Source organism: Stegodyphus dumicola, chromosome 6 (assembly GCF_044657685.1).
Source record: "Stegodyphus dumicola isolate Sdum_Otavi_A_Nest chromosome 6, ASM4465768v1".
NCBI lineage: Eukaryota > Metazoa > Arthropoda > Arachnida > Araneae > Eresidae > Stegodyphus > Stegodyphus dumicola.
Window position 1 is genome coordinate 136,727,538 of NC_140773.1, and position 19,788 is coordinate 136,747,325.

A 19,788-nucleotide genomic window follows, 5' to 3' on the forward strand; every position below is an offset into this window, starting at 1 on the left:
AAGAAAAAATTAAAGTGAGCTGGTAAATATACTTAACTTTCGATACATCTTGCTAAAAGTTAAATTTACTACAGTTAATGCTACATACCTTCTAGATTTTAATCGTACGTACGCTCTGCTTACACTCACACTGTTTTGGAGAGGGCCTTACTACCATTGCCCTCGCTCGTGACGTCACAGCAGGGAAGAACCCCTTTGGATTGGGCCTTCTCTTCAAGATGGCCTTGGATCGACCGAGTCTCGAGCTGTATTTAATGTTTTGTTGGGAAGCTTTCTTCGGCATTGTATCCTGAAGGCTGTACTGCTGATTGTTTCAGCGTGGTTTTCATAGTTTTTTGACGATTGTAAATGTGTTTTTGGAACTGTCCTGAGTAATACTGGCAAATAAATTGTGTTTTGATACTTCAACAAGTGTTGTCGTCAATCACTGCAAATCCACGAACCCGTAGAACGCAACAATATTATTGACTTTCCTCTTTATTTGAATTGAATATCAGTCATTTTTAATCACGATTGTACGTGGAGCTTTAAAGCAATGATTTTAGAGTTTTAGAAATTAAAAAAATTAAAAAAACAATTTTGTGAGTAAATATGCTGAACATCTTAAGTATTCTCAATGTACAAGATAAAGTGGGGGTGGACGGAATTTATTAAATGGCAACAGTCATCTTGAAGAAGCTGCAAATATGCTTTATCGCAATTTATTTTCGATGCATCATGAAGGTGTTCTACTGAGTATCTCCAGATACCTTTCGTCTCTTAATAATTCGTCAGCATCAATAGACTAACGTATGTCCAAGTGTCTTATCTAGCCTATAGATGTTTATAAGCTTAAGGGAAATATGTGTCAAAAAATAAAATTTTCTAGTGCTCTCGGATATAATAGTAAAACAGTGTAAACATACATTAATGGAAATGATTTCTAAGTAATAGCAATGTAAGATAACAAATACTCAAAGTTAATGGCTTTCTGCACCATATTGTCAAGAGTTTCTTCCTTTATAATGCTACAAGATATATGCTGGATTACTTCTAATGCCAGTTTCACTGAAAATCAGTTCTTCTTGTAGGTGATTTTATATGCCTGAACTCAAGCGTTCTGGATGATGTGATTTATCAGTCTAAGATGAGGAAAATGATGGCGAGATTTTAATTCCAAATCAAGTTCGAGCAGTCTACATGAGCTAGTGATGGTGAACAGATAACAAATAGAGAATGCATTACAAAAACAATAAAAAAAAATGCTGAAGACTTACACTTCTATTTCATCTAACTACTCTCTCAACATAATGATTTAATACATAAGTGATCAGAATTGCCAGAGTTTAAATGATAATAGCGAGATCATAGTTTGACAATAGGGCCTAAAATTATCGTTACGACTATCCGTCATCTTTTACTTCGCTTTGTCATAAAGTGTTGTCCTGTGAGTGAGCATATTATTTCAATAAAGCTGAGTATTTAAATAGACTCCGTTACGGCTATTCAGATAGCATTTACACAAAAAACACTGCCCTGTAGAAGGAAGAATGCTGTCCTTGTAGAAGGAAGAACCGCTTCAGTGTTGAATGGAATCATCCAAAGTACACGAAATTGACTACGGTATAAGCTGCGACTATGATCCTTCCAGCGCAAAGTACTTACCCGATCCTCAAGCACACGTGTACCAAAGTACACGAAATTGACTACGGTATAAGCTGCGACTATGATCCTTCCAGCGCAAAGTACTTACCCGATCCTCAAGGATGTATATTTTCACATCTATAAAATTCAAGTGGTCGAGTCGCTGAAGCAAATAGAAAATAGAAATTTTTCTGGAGGTATTTGAAAGATGCTGTACCTACAATGAAGCTAGACACATTCCATGGTCAAATTCTGAATAATGCAAGAGGCTAGAATTATTCCATAGGATATGTAGCAGCAGGTAATGGCCAGCTTCAGAAAGTTACTCTAACAATGTGTGAAATATAACAGACATCATTTAAAAAATAATTTTTTCAAGGAAAGAGAATGAACAGCATACATAGGCAGGCAGAAAAAAATCTCATTACTTCGTTTATAATTTAGTGGTATACCTTAATACCTGTTTATGAATTATTATACAATTAATAACAAAATATGCTAATATATGTGTAATTAATAACAGATAAACAGCTTCACTTTGATAGGTATGGGTGGCACAATCGGATCATTCGTGTAGCTAAACGCTCTAAAATTATTTAAACTTCGAGTTAGTTTGCTCAATAATTTTAGTACATTTAGTTACAGTGTTTTTTGACTCAAAGTTAAAAATATTGGTTTCATTATTACACGAGTATTAAATACAAGCTTTGTTCAGTAATAATAATCTATAAATCAATTCTAGAGTTTAAATTTTTAATGTTGTATATCAAATGTAAAAGCTACATATTTTTACAGGATTTGACGACGAAGTTTACAACAATGCTTCTTGTCTGCTAAGTACCGGTAGCGATGTAGAAAGTGCTGATGTTCCTTCAGCTATTCAGGTAGGCAAACTTATGATAGTTTCTTTCATGATATTTAACTGTTGGAGATAACACTGTAATAGTACAGAGTATTATTTCTGAGAGTGCTTAAATATCAAAGTGCAAAACATTTATTTTCTCAGAGTCTGGCCTTCCATATTTCTAAAGCAGTAAATATTCAGGAATTCAAGAGCATGCGTATTGAGGTAATGCCCGATTTTATGTCTCTTATTAAAATTTTAAGCTTTAGTTGAAATTTTTTCCTTAAAAATAACAACTTTAAAAATTTTTTTAAAAATATACTGAAGGGGCAAAAATGCTCGTCTACTTGCAGTTTCCTTCTTAACTGCATTTGATTTACAGTAGAAGTGAAACGAATCCTAAATTTTATCGAACCCCATCCGAAACTTAGAAGGTTCTTTAACCTATCGTTAAGTTTCGAATCCTTCATAAATAAATAAACTTATACTTAAGGTTAAAGGTTTTGTATTAGAAAAAATTGAAATTTGCATTAAATAGAAAACAACTTGAAAAATACAATTTTTTTAAATGTACATACATTTATTGAAAAGGTAAAAGGAATCTAAAGGTTCTTTTTCTCACAATACAATTACTCTAAATACATTTGAGTAACAATTCCAGTTGTTTTTTTTAAATTTCAGAATCATTTGTATAAAAATCAAAACAAGTGTAGAAGGAACAACTATTCCAAGAAGTAAACACTAAATTTCTCTTCAAGAAATGAAAAATGTAGCCCTCACTCAGGAGCCGTTACGAAGTGATGTTAGTGATTATGCATATAACTGAAACTATAATAACTGAATTTTTTAATGATTGGACGACAATAAATCTAATTTTCACAAATTACTGAATTAAAACTTCTGAAAATTTTTACGTTAGAATTCGACAGACAGCAAATATGAAAAGAACCTCGAATTATTTTCAAGATTTACGGAAAACGAAGATTCGAAGGCTTCATTCTTAATTTATGATAAATAATGTCGTATACCTCTGTGAATTAAAAACACAAGGCAATTGTGTCTGAAAGAAAAAATCTGATGTGTACACCATATGACTTCCTTGTACAGAATATTAAATTATACGCAATTTTTTTTCATTTCGTTTAAACTCATTGGATTGAATTAAATCGACTTCGCCGGCATCGCATAAACCACAATAGAATAAATACATTCTTTAAAATTCATTCTAGTATTTATTTACCACAGCGACACTCTGGCGCTAGGTTCACTTAAGCAGTATTATATTTCGTTCATATTATACAACTCAGAATGCACAAAATTTATATCATTTAAAGAATTATCTAATCGTTGCCACATGTTCTATTCAAATACTAGCTAGAACGATGTATAAAAGAAATTAAGCAAACAAAACAAAAAAGAAACAGTTTTCACAGACGATTGAGTATTTCTCATTCAATTAATTCAGTTCTCACTTCGCGACAAGGCAGCAATACATAAAAACTCAAAATATCTGTGCTAAAAATTACGAAGTAAATCTTAAACACTTATTTCCTCGAAAAAATTCCAGAAAAGATTAAGAATGATTTAATTCGCAATGAATAAATGAAGGCGTTATCTTTGTTATTGCGAAGCTAAGTTTCTCTAGATTGGCAAAAAATCCGCTATCCTGCTGTTTCAAATGTAAACAAGCGCAATGGCCGCCATCAAAAAAAAAAATATTAGACTTAGCGGCACTTAAACAACTTTATAATTGTTGATAATTCTAAAAAAAAATTGCATAATTCTAAAAAAAATTGCATACAGATTTACTAAAGGTATAAAAACCTTAACCGGAAGATAAGAAAAACATAATTCAATCATTTTTAAAGCAAAAAAGATACAATATACAAACATATAAGACTAAATAAACTGAGATCACTGAGTCGGGTAACAGAGTGGATATATATATATATAAATATATTTATATACGTTTGGTGCGGCCGATTGCAACCACAATACGAAGTGCACATTTACATGTTATAGCAGTCCCTATATACAATATTTTAATGTTCTGAGGCTACTCTTTTTTGAGTTATGCGAGATACGTACGTACGGACGCCACGGAAAATTCTATTCAGAATTCATTTTAAAGCAGTTTTATTATTTTTTTGGAGGAAAAGAGTTTTTTATTCTGTCCTTACGTACAGATATCACGCAAAAACATCGTTAAATTTCATTCGATAGCGGTCAAAATGGATATTTTCGTTGAAATATGCTACCTGAAACTTTTCGCGATTACAATACTTCCTTTTTACTTCCTACAAGGAAGTAAAAAGGCTCAGTAGTGCACTGCAATGATGATCGCCAAAATTTCATTTGCACCGGAATGTCTCTCAAAATGGGATAATCAGAATACGCATTTCTTCGTAATCACGATAGATAGTCCAGATAGTTCAGCTTGGTAAATAGTATAAGCTATGTTTTCTAACCACAACTACCGACTATATCCCGGGAGGTAAAGGAAGGGTGGCAATCTGTTAATGCAAGTCTGGAAGAGCGCATGTGCAAGAGCAGGATTTCATAGTAGGAGCATAGTTAGTAGTTTTTAATATAGACGTGGTTTTTGTATACATTACTTTGGTTTCAAATGTTACCTTGTAACTGACGTTACCTATTCAAATTCATTTACAGATATTAGAGATAGCAGATAAGATATAACAGTACAACTCTTAAAACATGTTACAGTTATTTACTATACTGTGCAACTGTTTATAGAATTCATTTAACAGAACATGTTATAAAAGGCATTTTGCTAATTACTATGCCAATTATATACTTGCTTACTCTTCAGTTCAATAATCTGAACATGAAAACTCACTTGTGTTCTCGACCAGATTCGAACCACGGATCTTCCTCATTCTAGTTGGACGTGGTAACCACATGAACCACGAGAGGGTAACGTGAAAATTCCTTGCATATGTGCAAATTGTTATAACATATTTTTTCTGTAAGACACTGGGTGGGTCATTATAACTAGTGTGGTGAGTTGTATTATTTCTCTTGAATCTGTTAAAATTTTGTCAAGTAAAATTTTCTTCATTTCTAAAATATTTTTCTGCTGAACTACGGTGTAAATGAATGATACAAATATTAAAAAAAAATAATATCAGAAGAAGAAATGTAATCATTCTGAAGAATTATTTTTTAAGAAAAATGAAATATTGCAATTGAAATATTACTACATCATTGTTATAAATTTGCGAGTGTTAATTATTTATTTTCCTATCATCTATAGGAGGCACTGAGTTGGCTGCAAGAAACAAATTCATCTGCTGGAAAAAAATTTAGAGAATTTTTGAAGAAACATGGACACAGATGCATAAAAGAAGTAAAATAACAAAAATATCTTTCCGGCGCAGTTTTTCTTAAAACCTTTATTGAAATAGATGACGTATAATTTTTTATTCATTTTTGTTTTACTCAAAGGTATTTGCAGAAAGATGAATTTTCATAGTGAAAATGCATTTTTAATGTGCTGGTTATCGTTATGTATAGGGAAAATGCCATTCACTATGATATTTCACACAGTAATTATTAAATATGCATTTATTGCAGTGAAAAGAAATATTCCGAATCCCAGAATGCTTGAAGTTTTCAGAAAACGGTTTCAAAACTATTATAAGAATTAAGACATTCAAAAACTCGTTAATATACGGTGGTAATATTAAATGAAAAATCTTTCCTTGCATACCAAAACTTCTAAATCCTGTTATAAATTGGCTGCATTTTTATAAATTTTATTACATTTTTATGAGCAAAATTTTATTTAGTATTACTTATTACGATATTCAAATTATGGAGTTGATTTCTGTATCACTAAGCGATGTGAGACAACCAAATACAGAATTATCTATCCATTCCATGTCCAAGTCCATTCCATGTGTCAAGTTCACCATGACTTTTTAATAAGCAGAAATGTTTCAGTGAAATGAAGTTTCTGCTGCACAACAGCTTCTAAAGTTTTACTTGGCTCTTGGTTTTCTCTATCATGGCAGGATCTATTACTAAGAGAGACCATGTAATTTCAATTTTGAGTCGATACCAGAGAAGGCTCAGTGCTACTATCAATGCATCTTTATGTTCGTATCTGTTAGTATTTGTTTGTTTTTGCCTGTATATGTATCTATTCTTGTATTTGTTTTGTATATTTTTATGTATCTGTGTTATTCCAACAGCCATGCACACCCACAAAGTTAGTGTCACGCAACCATTGTCAAACAATAATCCTCAGCCCCTGTTTGGCCATGTATTGATCTTTAGATCTGTATTATAAACTCCCGAGGCAGCCTTACGGGGCCCCAGGGAGTTGTTATTCCTAGATAGGGGAGGGCGTGGGACACACGCCTGTTTACCTATGTTAAACACCAGGCGTCCCCGTCCTCCGTCACCTGTCACCTGCTACTGTGGTGACAAACTGTGTGCTGTGGTATTTTCGATGCATAACCGCGAGATTACAGCAAACTATTTCTGAAATCTCGCGGTTATGCATCGAAAATACCACAGCATGCATGAAAAAAAGGCTCCAAACACAAGTATAATCAAAAAGTGGCATACAATGCCTCTAGAAGCAGAAAATATCACAGATCTAATGCGAAGTGTCTAGGCGAGGATAAGGGGGAGGACAAGGAGACAGTTGGCCTAACGAGGAAGAGCGTGCCAGGAAGAATTCGATTCCTCTAAGGTTCTTGCTCTTTCGTTTGCCACATTCCACACTGTTTAGGATCATTCTGGATTACGATCACTTGAAACCCTGCAAGCTGATGACTGCAAACCATCTGCGTGCATCATGTCATGCTATCACTTCACTTGGTCAACGGTTTCCTCACTTTTCTTCATCTGGCTATGTTGTAGTAAATACGCGACACTTCACGCCTCCAATAGCTTATCATGTCACTTTTTGATGCTTTTATTTTGATACATATTACTAGATTGACTCACTAATGCACGAGTTCAGGTCTGCATACCGCAGTATGCACTGCGCTTACTTTTACACCATCTTGGAATCACGTCTTCACTCTCAGTTAGGTAATCCTTTCAGCATGATACATTAGCAGGTAAAACTTTTAAGTCTGCTGCAGTACAATCATCGTTTCATCAAATTACCTTATATCATAAGGAAAGAAACTTTCGGAAAAAATTGCAATTTAAGAATTAGGTTAATTAAAAGAAAACTTGAAACAATTTCAGAAACAAAAAACGAGAGCCTTTTTAAAATGTTAATTGAACCTTTTGATTTAAAACTAAAAAGTGTATACGGAAGAAACAAAATTCGTCTACAGTGCCTTTTTAAGTTGTAGGGAATTTTGTGTTAATTAACCAGTTATTTACAGTTTCAGTCTTTACTATAACATCTCCTTTCCAAATTCCTCACTAGGAGGCAAATGTGTAGTGAGTAATTAAACTGAGGGTTTTTGAGATAGAGTACTTCTGACATCGCTTTGCTCTGTATGTGGCTAATTCCCTGCCAGCTGTCTTAATTGTAATTATTCGGTTGCTCTCTTGCTGCCGACACTTTAAGTCTAACACTACGGTGCCAATTATTGAGACAACTTATAGAAGTATCTTGACGTTCAACGTTTGACCTAGTTTGGACTGCTTTATTTTATTTTGCATCACCACGAATTGTGAAAATTGCAGCACAAGGGAGTGCCGTTATGTTCTAAACTCTGTTTAAATAAAAAGTTATTTTGACCTTCTCAAGACTTGCCATTTTTCTCAGACAGAGCAATAACTCGCTTCACATCTATTATTATTATTAGACTAAAATAGCATTACCAGATACGTGTAATCAAATAAAGTGTCTTTGAGAATGGTGTCACGAATGTGCGATTTACTACAAGATGCAATGGATTTCAACTAACCTGAGCGGCTAAAAAAATTTAAATTAGCTTTACATGGATTTAAAATTTAGTAATGCGGATAAACCAAAATTTGAATCCAATAAGTAAAAATGGTGTGTTCTAGGAAAATTTATTAAATGATATAGTCTTAAAGCTTCTTATAGTTTTTTCATTTTTTTTACCTTTGATAAATTTAGCTGTTAAAAACTTAAAGAAATGTTCGAGCGATCAACAATGTTTAATAATAGAAGATAATTGTATTCAACACGTGTATTCAAATAAATAAATAGCTGAAAGCTTCTGTTTTCTTTAGAAGCCTCCAATAGCTGTTTTAATTTATCAATTTTCATAACGATTTTAATTCTATAAGAATGTTTTCATATTTTTATTTCATAAATTTGCTTATAATTATTTGTTTTATATATTTCTCTTCTTTTAAATGGAACAAAATTGTTTTATTTATAACTGTATATATGGAAGTAGTTTGTATGAAGTGCTGGGTAAAGAACGAAATGTATTAACCATTTTAATTCATATTAACAACAATTATAGAGTGAGAATAACAATTATTAAAGGTACAGTCGTTATCATCTAAAACTAATGAATTTAATGAATATTTATCTCAATTAGTAAAATGAATCCATTTAAAAGGGCTTTATTGTAAACAAAATTAAATTGCAAAAAAAGGAAAATATGTCATGATTGTAAGATAGCATGTAAAAGTACGAATAAATGATATTTTCTTTGTAATTTAGTGCATCAATAATAATAAATGATTTTTCTTTCAGTTCGACCTGTATTCAATTACATGGGGTTCTGATCCGAAGCCATTAGTCAAACTGTTACAGGTAAGTTTTCAATATGCATACGAAGCGAAGTTTTCCCCAAATTTTTCTGAAATCGACAACATACTTCAGTTTTTGAAAAAATGCATAAAACAGTAAATATTTTATTTTATTATGCCGTAAAAGTTTACAAAATTAATGAAATATATATGCGTTACTTACATAGTTTTATAAATTAATATTATCTCAGTATTAAATACAATTTACGAAGGTTTGTATATATTGTACTAAGAAGCTGCCTGCCAAATGGAGGCTATCATTAACCCTAACTTCTATCCTTGTAATTTTCCGTAAAACTTGTTAGAATTTCAGGCTCTACTCTTGAACTCTTGAGCTGCTGGTTCAGTATTGGTTACTGCTGAATTACTGGGCATAAGTGAATCAAACAAGTGTGTATCTAATCATTTTTCTTGAAATCGTAGCTTCTCTTTCCTTCTTTTATTATTTTCCGAATATTATATCCTGTAATAAATTAATTGTCACTTCTGATGAGAGTTTTAAAGTTTGTAATAAAATAAACTATCAAGTTTAAACCCTAATGACGCTGCCGCAATCATTCCTAAATAAAGTTGGAGAAAAACAATTTTAAAATTAATTATGTAAAAATTCTTCTTTTCCTTTCGGACCAAAGTATTTTTCCATTATATGTCTCACGGACTAAATACTAAATTTTTTTTCTGCAATTTTGTATTAAATTTACAATTGGATACAGTAAATTAAATTTATATTTAAAGATATTTGGGCTACCTCATAGAGATTTGTGTTCCTTTAATTTCGAGGGAATGCAAAATGGAAAATACGAGGGTTGGATCTTTAATCGTGGCAACACAGCTGAAAAAACGCTACGCGACAAAACCAAAGAATATCGCGTATACCACACGTAAACTACATACCTACCTTACCTCTCAGCAAAAAGACTCGTCCTGCCTACGTCACGCACATGCGGAGTGACGCGAAGAACGAATCCTTGTATTAGCTCGCGGTCTAAAGTAAGTGTTGTCAGGATGTTTTCAAAACAAGAACAACGATGTTGGATAAAAATTGAATGTGCCAGAGGTCGTACAGCAGTGTCATCAACGGCTTCAGGGGACTTGCGGGGAATCTGCATTGCCTTACAGAACCGTAGCAAGATGGGTGAAAGCATTCAATGAAGGACGCCAAAACGTGGCAGACATGCTGCGGCCAGGTCGTCCGAGTGTCAGCGATGCAGACGCGCAAGCTGTTGCCGCACTAATGAACAGTGATCGCCGCCAAATGATTCGTCAGCTGGCCGGACAAACAGGATTACGACGACTGTGTTGCACATTCTGAAGGAACGCTTGTCCATGAGAAAAATTGCTTCACGATGGGTTCCACATCAATTGACGGACATGCAGAAATGACTACGATACGATGGTGCCCGAACCCACCTGGAGCGCTATGAGCGCGAAGGAGATGCTTTTATACGCCGTATCATTATGCTGGATGAGACTTGGGCCCGATCGTACCAGCCAGAACTGAAGGGTCACCACAACGTTCGAAATTTCGTCAGAACCCCAGCAATGTGAAAGTTATGGTGATTCTCGTGTACGACTGTGATGGTGTCATCCTAACGCATACCGTTCCCCCACAGCAGACCGTCACTGCGCAGTATTACTGCTCATTTTTGGAGCACAATCTCCGACCAGCTTTGAGAAAAAACGGCGACACTTTCTGCAGAACGCTCCTCTCATTTTGCATGACAATGCTCGGCCGCATGCAGCGCAAGTTGTGACTGATTTGTTCAAGCGATGGGGCTGGGCAGTGCTTTACCATCCACCATACTCCCCAGATCTAAGCCCTTGTGATTATGACTTAATTCCTAAGATGAAGGAACCACTTCGTGGCACTCGCTTCCAAACTGTTCCTGAGATTCTTGCGGCAGTAGACCGGTCCATTCAAACTATCAACAAAACAGGTGCTGCTACAGGTATTCTGCGACTTCCACATCGTTGGAAACTGGTTGTACTCAATGCTGGCGACTATATTGAAGGACTGTAAAACATGGTGACACGAATCACTTTTGTATTCCTTGTAAATAAATAGTTGCCACTATTAAAGTTCCAATCCTCGTATTTGTTGTATGAGGCTTACGCAGGGAAGATAATTCATTTCCCAATTCATTTCTTTAAAGATTAGGTTTTCTTCCCCTCTTCATGCATTAATTCAAGGCAGAAAGGCACTCTCTTCCTTTCTGTATATTTATTTCTTATGTTTCTACCGCGAATTTGTAAATTTTCTTTTATTTCGTGTTGCTATTTGCAATTTTTTATTACCCCTGCAAGCCTTGCTTTATATTACGTGTTGCATAAGAATTTTATATATTTTTAAAAAAGGTATTGGCTTTAAACTCTTGTACAGTTTATGTCTTATACTTTTGCTTTTAAGTAGCCCTAGTAAAGAACTGGTGGTAAAGTAAGATTATTAACTGATTACTGTTTAGATTAACCGAAACTTCAGTTGATAGATGCCCCTCTAGCACATTTATTTCATATATAATACTTTTGATAAAAAGATGTGTTAGTTCTCATTCTTATTTCGTAAAGAAATCCTGTTGAAGTAAAAATCCTTTTCATTACATCTTGCTTAAGCAAATCCATATATATATATATATATACTATTATACTATATTACAGAATCTGGCTGGAAATGTCACTGAAGATTCTATCAAGAAGGTAAATGAAAACTTAAATGAAACGTTATCAAAACTCACTGTACCTTTGGGATACTTCTCTAGGTAATTTTTAAATCTTTATAATTCAGTAATGTCCAAATTATTTTCACTATAAAATACAGTAAATTATGCTTATTGTGGCAGCTATTTAGTTATGAACATCTAACGTGCTTTGTTGTAACTGAATAAATCCAATATATTGTTGCGTGATTACAAGTTCGTAATAGATTGAATGCAAACTGCTCTGATGATAGGTTGATAAAATTTATTATATCAAAAGAAACATTTCAGAGTTCTGGAACGTTCCACAGAAATGCTCGTACAGGTGATCACATTAACACAGATTGCAATCAATAGTTACACTTCAAACTATTAAAAAAGTTAAACACAACGCAATGCAAATCGAAGCTAAATGCGAACTAAACCTGAGATAGTACTTCGAACTCACAATGAACTAACAGCTAACAACAACAAAGCAGATGCTCTCTCCCCAGCCTTCGAAATATTTCTAGTACCTTCTGCTTCTTGAAATTACCGGAAGGCAACATGAGGATCGAATTACGGTTACAGCTAATGTAGTGATCAATCACATTTATTCAATTACAATACCTATACCGGTGATATAGGGACCGGACCAAAATGTCGCCAAGTTTGGCGATATCTCGTGAAATTACCGAGATACCCATTTACTCAATGTTATATGGACTTGCCTCTGTATTCTTACTTACATTCTTAAGATCCGGCATAGCTAGGATCTTAAGATTTTTCATGTTATATTATATAAAAGAAATACAACAGTTTTACTTATAATTCCACTAAAATTACCTATCTAAGTACAAAATTCATAACATAAAGGGATTATGCACCTTCGATTCATAATAATAAGTTCGTTGTAGGGAGAAATTCTCATGCTGCGTAGAGAACGATAAGTAATAGAAGGTGGTCAGTATCTTAAACGCTCTTGCAATTATATTTGAAATACTGAATTGCGGTATAAAATGTAATTAACTATATTTGATTATAGTACTTTATACTTTATTTTAATATCTGCTCATAATAGTATTGTACTTGTACGATTTATTTCATGAACAAAATTATTTAAATGAAATCCTTTTTTAATTTTCAGATACTTGCTGAAATTTTTATTACCTGTCAGCCATAGAGCGATCCAAAATCGCGAAAAATCTAAGGTAAACATAAAATTTCTGAAAATAAAACAGAGCCATCTTTCTTTCTTTTTCTCTATCTTTTCATTCATATGTAGGTTTAAAATGAATCCCCATGGCAACTAATTGTTTGGTTAGAAAGAATAATGCAGTGCAAAGATTACAACTTCACTCGTGCATTCGAGATTCAGCTTTCATCATTTCAGCATAATTTTTTACGTTTTGAAAACATATGCAAGGATATTTCCACTGTCGCGATGGAGAATTCTACTCCGAGCTAGTGTTTTAGGCTTTCAATGGTGCTGAGTTTGATTTGCCTTATTAGGAAAGTGGGGCAAATTAATTTGAAGCTAACTAGTACATTGCTCACTAACCCAAATTTGTAAACTTAATTGTTTTCTGTTATATTTTAAAACTGCTTAATTTTAGAATCATTAGTTTAATTTCTTTTCCCCTTGTTCGAGCAAAGACCCAGTTTCTCTTTGAAAGTCCTCCACAAAGTTAAATTTTCCCTCTGACACACACAGACAGGCAGAGAAAGAAAGAGGGATATCTTATACTATTTTCACATTCTCGTCAGTAGGCACGAGCCATTTTCAAGGCATCTTTTCCCTTAGACATGCAATCCTCACAATAAGACAGGGCGATGCTTGTGCTTTGCTGTTTTGGGCAAACTAACTAAGCCATATCTCATTCACACACTAAAAGGCGAGATGCAATTGACCAAATAAACTATCATCCACTGCATTTTATTTCGAGCTGCGTAGTAAAATTATTAAGCTTTTAAAGAACAAGCGTTATTAAAACCTTGCTTGTAATTTTGTTGACTATGAACTCTGGACCATTCCATTGCTCAATAAATGCATTCAGCATATTATTACATATTATTATAAAAACATCTGGGATTATTACATATCATTATAAAATTATTACATATTATTATAAAATTATTATTATTATTACATATTATTATAAAATTATTATTATTATTACATATTATTATAAAAACATCTGGAAGGAATTCTTTGTGTTCCTTTAAAATTCAACAGAAATCGTTAACTTTAATACTCGTTACTACAGATTTTATCGAAATGCAACCTGTTATTGTAGTTTTAATACAAATTCATTGTTATAAGTCAAGACGCATAGTATAAATTATGTGTATTTATAACCATTAAGAATCATCTGTATTTGAAATCAAGCAGTTTTCTTCTCATTTTTTGTTTTAATTTCTTGTGTTTTTTTGTCTTTATGTCTATAAATTAAAAATAAAGTCATTTGAAAGCATTTTGTCATTCTAAATAACCATGAATTTTAGTTCTGACGCATTTGTTCTAATTTTTAGAACTCTTTTGTTCTTTTCTATGCTATAAAATGAAATAAATACAACTGAAAATATTGGCTTTTAAGAATTATTTCATAGGATACTCACATTTATCACTATAACTTCAAAGATTCGTCATAACTTTATTTTCAGAAATGTTGCTACATTTTGTTTTACATTAAAGAAAAGCACTTCAGCATTTAGTTTAAACTATTTTTTCTAAGAAAACAAATGGAATATATGAAAATTAGTTTCCTGCAGAGAAAATCAGGCCATGTTGTAGTTGTTGTCACGTCTATGATGAAGCCTATTCAAGTAGTGCTGTAGGCGAAGAAGACAGGCCATCTGCAAAATGTTATCATTGCAAAGGTTCAGTCTCTGATATAAAACCCCAGGTTTTTTATAATTCAGCAAAGATGGCTGGACAATTAAACATGTGAGCAGTTGTCAGGTGTGCGTAAGGGCAGTTATTATAGTTATGTGTGTTGGTTTTCTTACTCTCTCTGTCAATTTTCAATTGTGCCAGACTAAAGTTTCAGTTATAAATCAGTCTCTATTGATGTTATGGAACTGGGGCTGTATTCGAACTTAATGTTCCTTCAATCTGTATTTTTCCATGGCATTTGCTCCAAAAGGGTGACATTTACGTTATTATTATTGTTGAGATTTCGAGTCTCTTTTGCCAGCTTATCTACGTTCTAGTTACTGTGATGTTGACATGCGCTTGCAACTATTGAAGAATGAAGACCTTATCTAACTTTTGAATCTCGTTTAAACGAAAGTTTATCCCTTGGTGATCAGGGAGCTTCTATCCGGGATTGCCTGTAGAACTAGCTGCTTTTAAGTCGCAAAAGACAAAGAGTCCTTTTGCTTACTCAGAAATGGAAAGGAATACAAAATTCAGAAATACATGTCAAGAACCTCAGTCTCAGAAGCTCTCAAAAGAAGTTGGAGAGTGTGGCTGCAATGCTAATTTTGTGTTTAAAGTAGTATTGCCTGGAGTAGTCAGAAATACTCCAGAACCTTCATTAGCGATTATTCCATCAGATGAGCGTATGTATACGTATAAGTGTGCATAAAATCCTCCTTTGGATACTGTTCAGCGGTCCTGATCCCCTTCGCTTTCATGGTATCGGTTCCCCCCCCCCTTTTTTTTTTTTTTCCATGGCTCTAGTAAGCTGAGTACTACTTTAGAGTTCATAGAACGCCTGAAATAAAATTGTTAGCTATTGGAAGATGGAAATTTTTTGCGATCTAGTCTGATATCTGCTCTGATATGTTGCATAGGGGTTGACCTTTTCAATTGCACAGGAGATGTCCTTTTCAGTCAAGTGATGTGTCTTAAGGCCGTGTCTTAGTGGAAAGATTAAATTACAAATTACGTACATCTCCTGGGGTGCTCTTTCTCAGAACTAGGGGACGTGATCTGAGGTAAAGTTGGGAGTCACATATATGGTATTCAAGGCTCGTGTCAACGATAGGAGCCTTTGACTCCTTGCCACGATGAAAGACGCCGGCTTGTGCTGACCATTGTCAGACAAGTGAGATTGGCAAAAACAATAAATATTTAGTAATATATAGTTTATGAAAACAAAATACACGTTTTGTTCAAGTTTTGGTATTTATCAATATTATCTACAGTTTGTATTGTTTAATTTATAACGTAAGTTAAAAAATAATCTAAATTGAAATTACATTTTTGCATGTATTTTGAGCTTGGAAAAGGATGGGTTAACGATTTCCTAGAAATGGTGAAACGGTGCATGGGGCTAAAAAGGTTGAAAAGTCCTGGTCTAAATGAAAATATCATTAGCAGAGACCGATTCTTGTCCATCTATGGTTGGTATGAGTGTGAGTCTGATAAAGTTCAAGAAAACCTTTTCCGTTTATCATAATAGAATGGAAGAGACAAAAGAGAGAAAAATCGAAATAAATCTTAAAAAACATCTAATTATATCATTTTTTTTCTATGCGTGTGTATGTGTTTCTATTTTTATTAAAGTTTTAATAACCGGAGTGTTGAGGAATTAGTGTGTATTTGGTTGATGTGCTATCTTGACATTGCACTGAAATATCTTTGGGTTATACTGTAGTCACTTATGGTGAAAGGATTTGACGAGTGGAGGAAAGCTTTTCGACATCTTGCAAAATTGATGGTGTCCGAAGGACGTCTTCCTGAAGAAGATCTTCTGTTCTTTATGAGACTAGCTGAGATCAAGGAATTACTGAACACTAGGTCGCCAAAAATAATAGCTAGGTATTTCTTTTGCATTAATATAGTTTCATGTGTTATGATTCATATGTGTATTTTCTCATGACATTTCGAAATTCCCATTTCTTAAAATTTAACTGCAGTGTTTGAAGAATGTTATCCTTTCTATCTCATGATTTTTGCAATTATAAGACTTTTGAAATATTTAGCCATTAATTGAGGTTGAATTAAATATGAAAGTTCAAATAGAAGAATATAAGACTTCAAGATGAACATCATCGTTATCATCAAAATGAAAAGCATAAAGGGAAATTGGAAAAATATACAGTATTTTGGGATAAAAGCAGTCGGTTATTAAGCTCTAACAACAACCAGAACAAGAATTAAGGGGGGGGGGAATTCTCAATCAGTGGATAATTTCCATTCCTTTAAAGCGGAGTCTGATTCTCCCGGGCATCCCCGGCGCAATAATTCCAAGAACCTCAAGGCAAAGATCCCGTGACCGAAGGAAGGTTTAAAAAATATTTAATCTGATCGTCAATAAGTGACGCGATTTAAACGAAACATTTCTTTAGCAATATTTTGAACAGTTATAGGAATTTTTATATTAAATGTGTAAGATTCTCACTAGTGTAATTCTGAGTTACTGTAGAAAGTGACGAATCTTAAGAAGAACAATAAAAGCCGACACTTGGAGTGTACAATAAAAGCCGACACTTGGGCTTGAACTTAGAAGACTAAGAAATAAACTGAAACTAAGATTAACTAAAGAGATATAGACAAAGCTATCAAGATTCTAATCGAGTTGGCCCCTTAACTTTAATTGACTACGAAGCTTATCAAGGACCTGAGTACGGCCGAGCGTAATAACAGCTTTGAGAGAGAGAGTAACTAAAAGGCAGACACACACAAATCAAAAACTCGAATTCTCTCTCACTCAGCAAGTAGAATTCACGGTTTAAATCCTGCTTCTCCTCGTTAAGTATTCAGAGTGATTCCAAAACTACGTTCTGGCCGGAAGTAGTAAGTTGAAGTTAAGAATTTGACAGGAAAGAAGTTTAACTCAAAATTTAACTGTTAATAAAATTAATATAATCCTTACAAATGTAATAAACTTTAAATTTATAAAATACCAAAATGAAAGCTTTAAATTTTCAGTTATTTGAAATACATTCATTTAAATTAATAAATAAATAATTTGCGGGAAGTAATGCTACAAATATGGTAAAGAACTACGGAGTAACCTAAATACTAACATTTTCTAATAGAACTGAATAAATGTAAGCTTTTGTTTTCTGGTTCACATTACTCTTATATTTCGATAAAAGTCAATGTGAAATAAAGAACTGTTATTTTTAAGACCGACTAATTTACTAAATTAATAAATTTATAAATAACGGGAGAATAAAGACCGTTAGAAATGAAGAAACTAGGTTATACATGGCACAAAAGAACAATATTTACAACAGAACTTATATAATGTTGTTGAAGTCAAACTCACATGCCAGATAATTGGCTATTGCGGATCAAAACAACTCCCATGGGTTACGACATCTTACTGTCACTATTGTTTATCCTGCATGATTTTTTCTTTCCCATCTGAACTTTCAGCCGACACTTTTGTTTGTGATCATAATTTTTCATTGTTCCACAATAAAAAAAACTCAATATTTTATGAAGATAGGATCCGGTTAATTTGCCGCCGGCAAATCAGAAGTTGACTGTAATTCTGATTATTAATTATTTAAGGATTACCTTGTTTGCAATTTTGAGTTATAATAATCTATAACTAAATTAAATTTTATAAACAAAATATCGAAAAATTTTATAAGAAAATAGTTTGGAATGCAATCAATTAGATATCAAGAAGAGATAGATGGGTTGGAGACAAATTAGGAAAAGTTGTAGAGTCATTAGGTATTTTTGAAAGGGGGAAAGATGGAAAATGAGCAACGCCTTCGCCGGAAATCGAACCACGGACCTCTGGAATACGCGCCCAGCGTGCAGACCATCACACTAAGAAGGCGGGAGAAATGCCTTATATTCCTTCCCCTTCTAAAGGGCGACTGGCATTTTTAGGGGACCTAATCGCCAAATCCTGAGCGTGGAGAATCATCATCCACTACCCTTTTATTTCAGGCGCCACTGTAGAAACATTAGTTTTTTTTTTTTTTTTTTTTTTTTTTTTTTTTTTAAAGCAGAAAAGATGAAAAATTAGCAACGCCCTCTCCGAGAATCAAACCACGGACTTCTGGAATACGCGTTCAGCGTGCAAGCCATCACACTACGAAAGCACGCTAAGAAGGCGGGAGAAATACCTTATAAAAACAGTGGCAAAACCAATAAGTGCTGAGACTATTTTGTGACTTAAAATTTTGTTGGCACCAGCTGTCGAAGAAGTGTGAATGATGTAGTTCAAGAAACAGATCTAACGTCTTAGCACAGTGGTTATATCTTTAATTCGTTAATAATTTATTTAACTTTAATAAATAGAAACATTTCTAAAATTGTCTGATTATGGCATGTATTTTTATAATTTGTACGTCGTTTCAAATTAAATGAAATATTTCCCCTTCAGGTCCATTCAAAGGCAGAAGCGGTATCCAGTTATGAACAAGTACATTTTTGCTGAAATTATGAAAGGTGTGCCAAAACCTGTAAGTATCTTTAAAACAGGTTTTAAACCTTATATTTGGTTTTGCCTAAAATAACAGTACTCACCATACGAATGGTCCATCATAAGCATTAAAGTTATGCGCCATACGGCTTATAACCAGCAAGGCAAAAGTCCCAGCCGGCTTGTTCATTTTATATCATATAAGTAGTCAGCTTCTGTGACCTTCTAAGTGTTTCTGTGTGACAATTTGTGCGAAATCTCTGCTCTACCAGCCTAATCGACTCACATTTAATAAATTTTAAGGTGCAGTATTCCCTTCATTAGTGAATGCCAGCATTGTATTATACTGCCACTTTGAAGATAAATTTACAATTACGTAATATAGCTTTTTTAGTAGACTTGGAGAAATTTATTATGTAATGCTTTGAATTTTTCAGTCGCACACTGAAGTGCCGCGCAGTTGGGGATACCTGACTAGTAAAGAATTCACTGCTTCTTTTCCCTCAACAACAGTTTCACGCTGTGAGGCTTGCATTCAACAAGTCTACGAAAATTTTTTAGTCTAGGACATCTATGGAACTCCTAG

At 33.7% G+C, this 19,788-nt stretch overlaps 1 protein-coding gene across 1 annotated transcript in view; it reads left to right on the plus strand.

Moving 5' to 3' along the window:
- LOC118190113 (uncharacterized) overlaps window positions 1-19,788 on the plus strand; it is a 120,918-nt gene that overhangs the window by 83,979 nt on the left and 17,151 nt on the right. Inside the window, exons 28-35 of the mRNA XM_035360805.2 lie at window positions 2,419-2,507; window positions 2,630-2,692; window positions 5,742-5,834; window positions 9,135-9,194; window positions 11,846-11,946; window positions 13,010-13,073; window positions 16,467-16,630; window positions 19,164-19,242. Of these exons, the coding sequence (XP_035216696.1) occupies window positions 2,419-2,507; window positions 2,630-2,692; window positions 5,742-5,834; window positions 9,135-9,194; window positions 11,846-11,946; window positions 13,010-13,073; window positions 16,467-16,630; window positions 19,164-19,242 (713 nt within the window). The remainder of the gene's footprint in view (window positions 1-2,418; window positions 2,508-2,629; window positions 2,693-5,741; window positions 5,835-9,134; window positions 9,195-11,845; window positions 11,947-13,009; window positions 13,074-16,466; window positions 16,631-19,163; window positions 19,243-19,788) is intronic.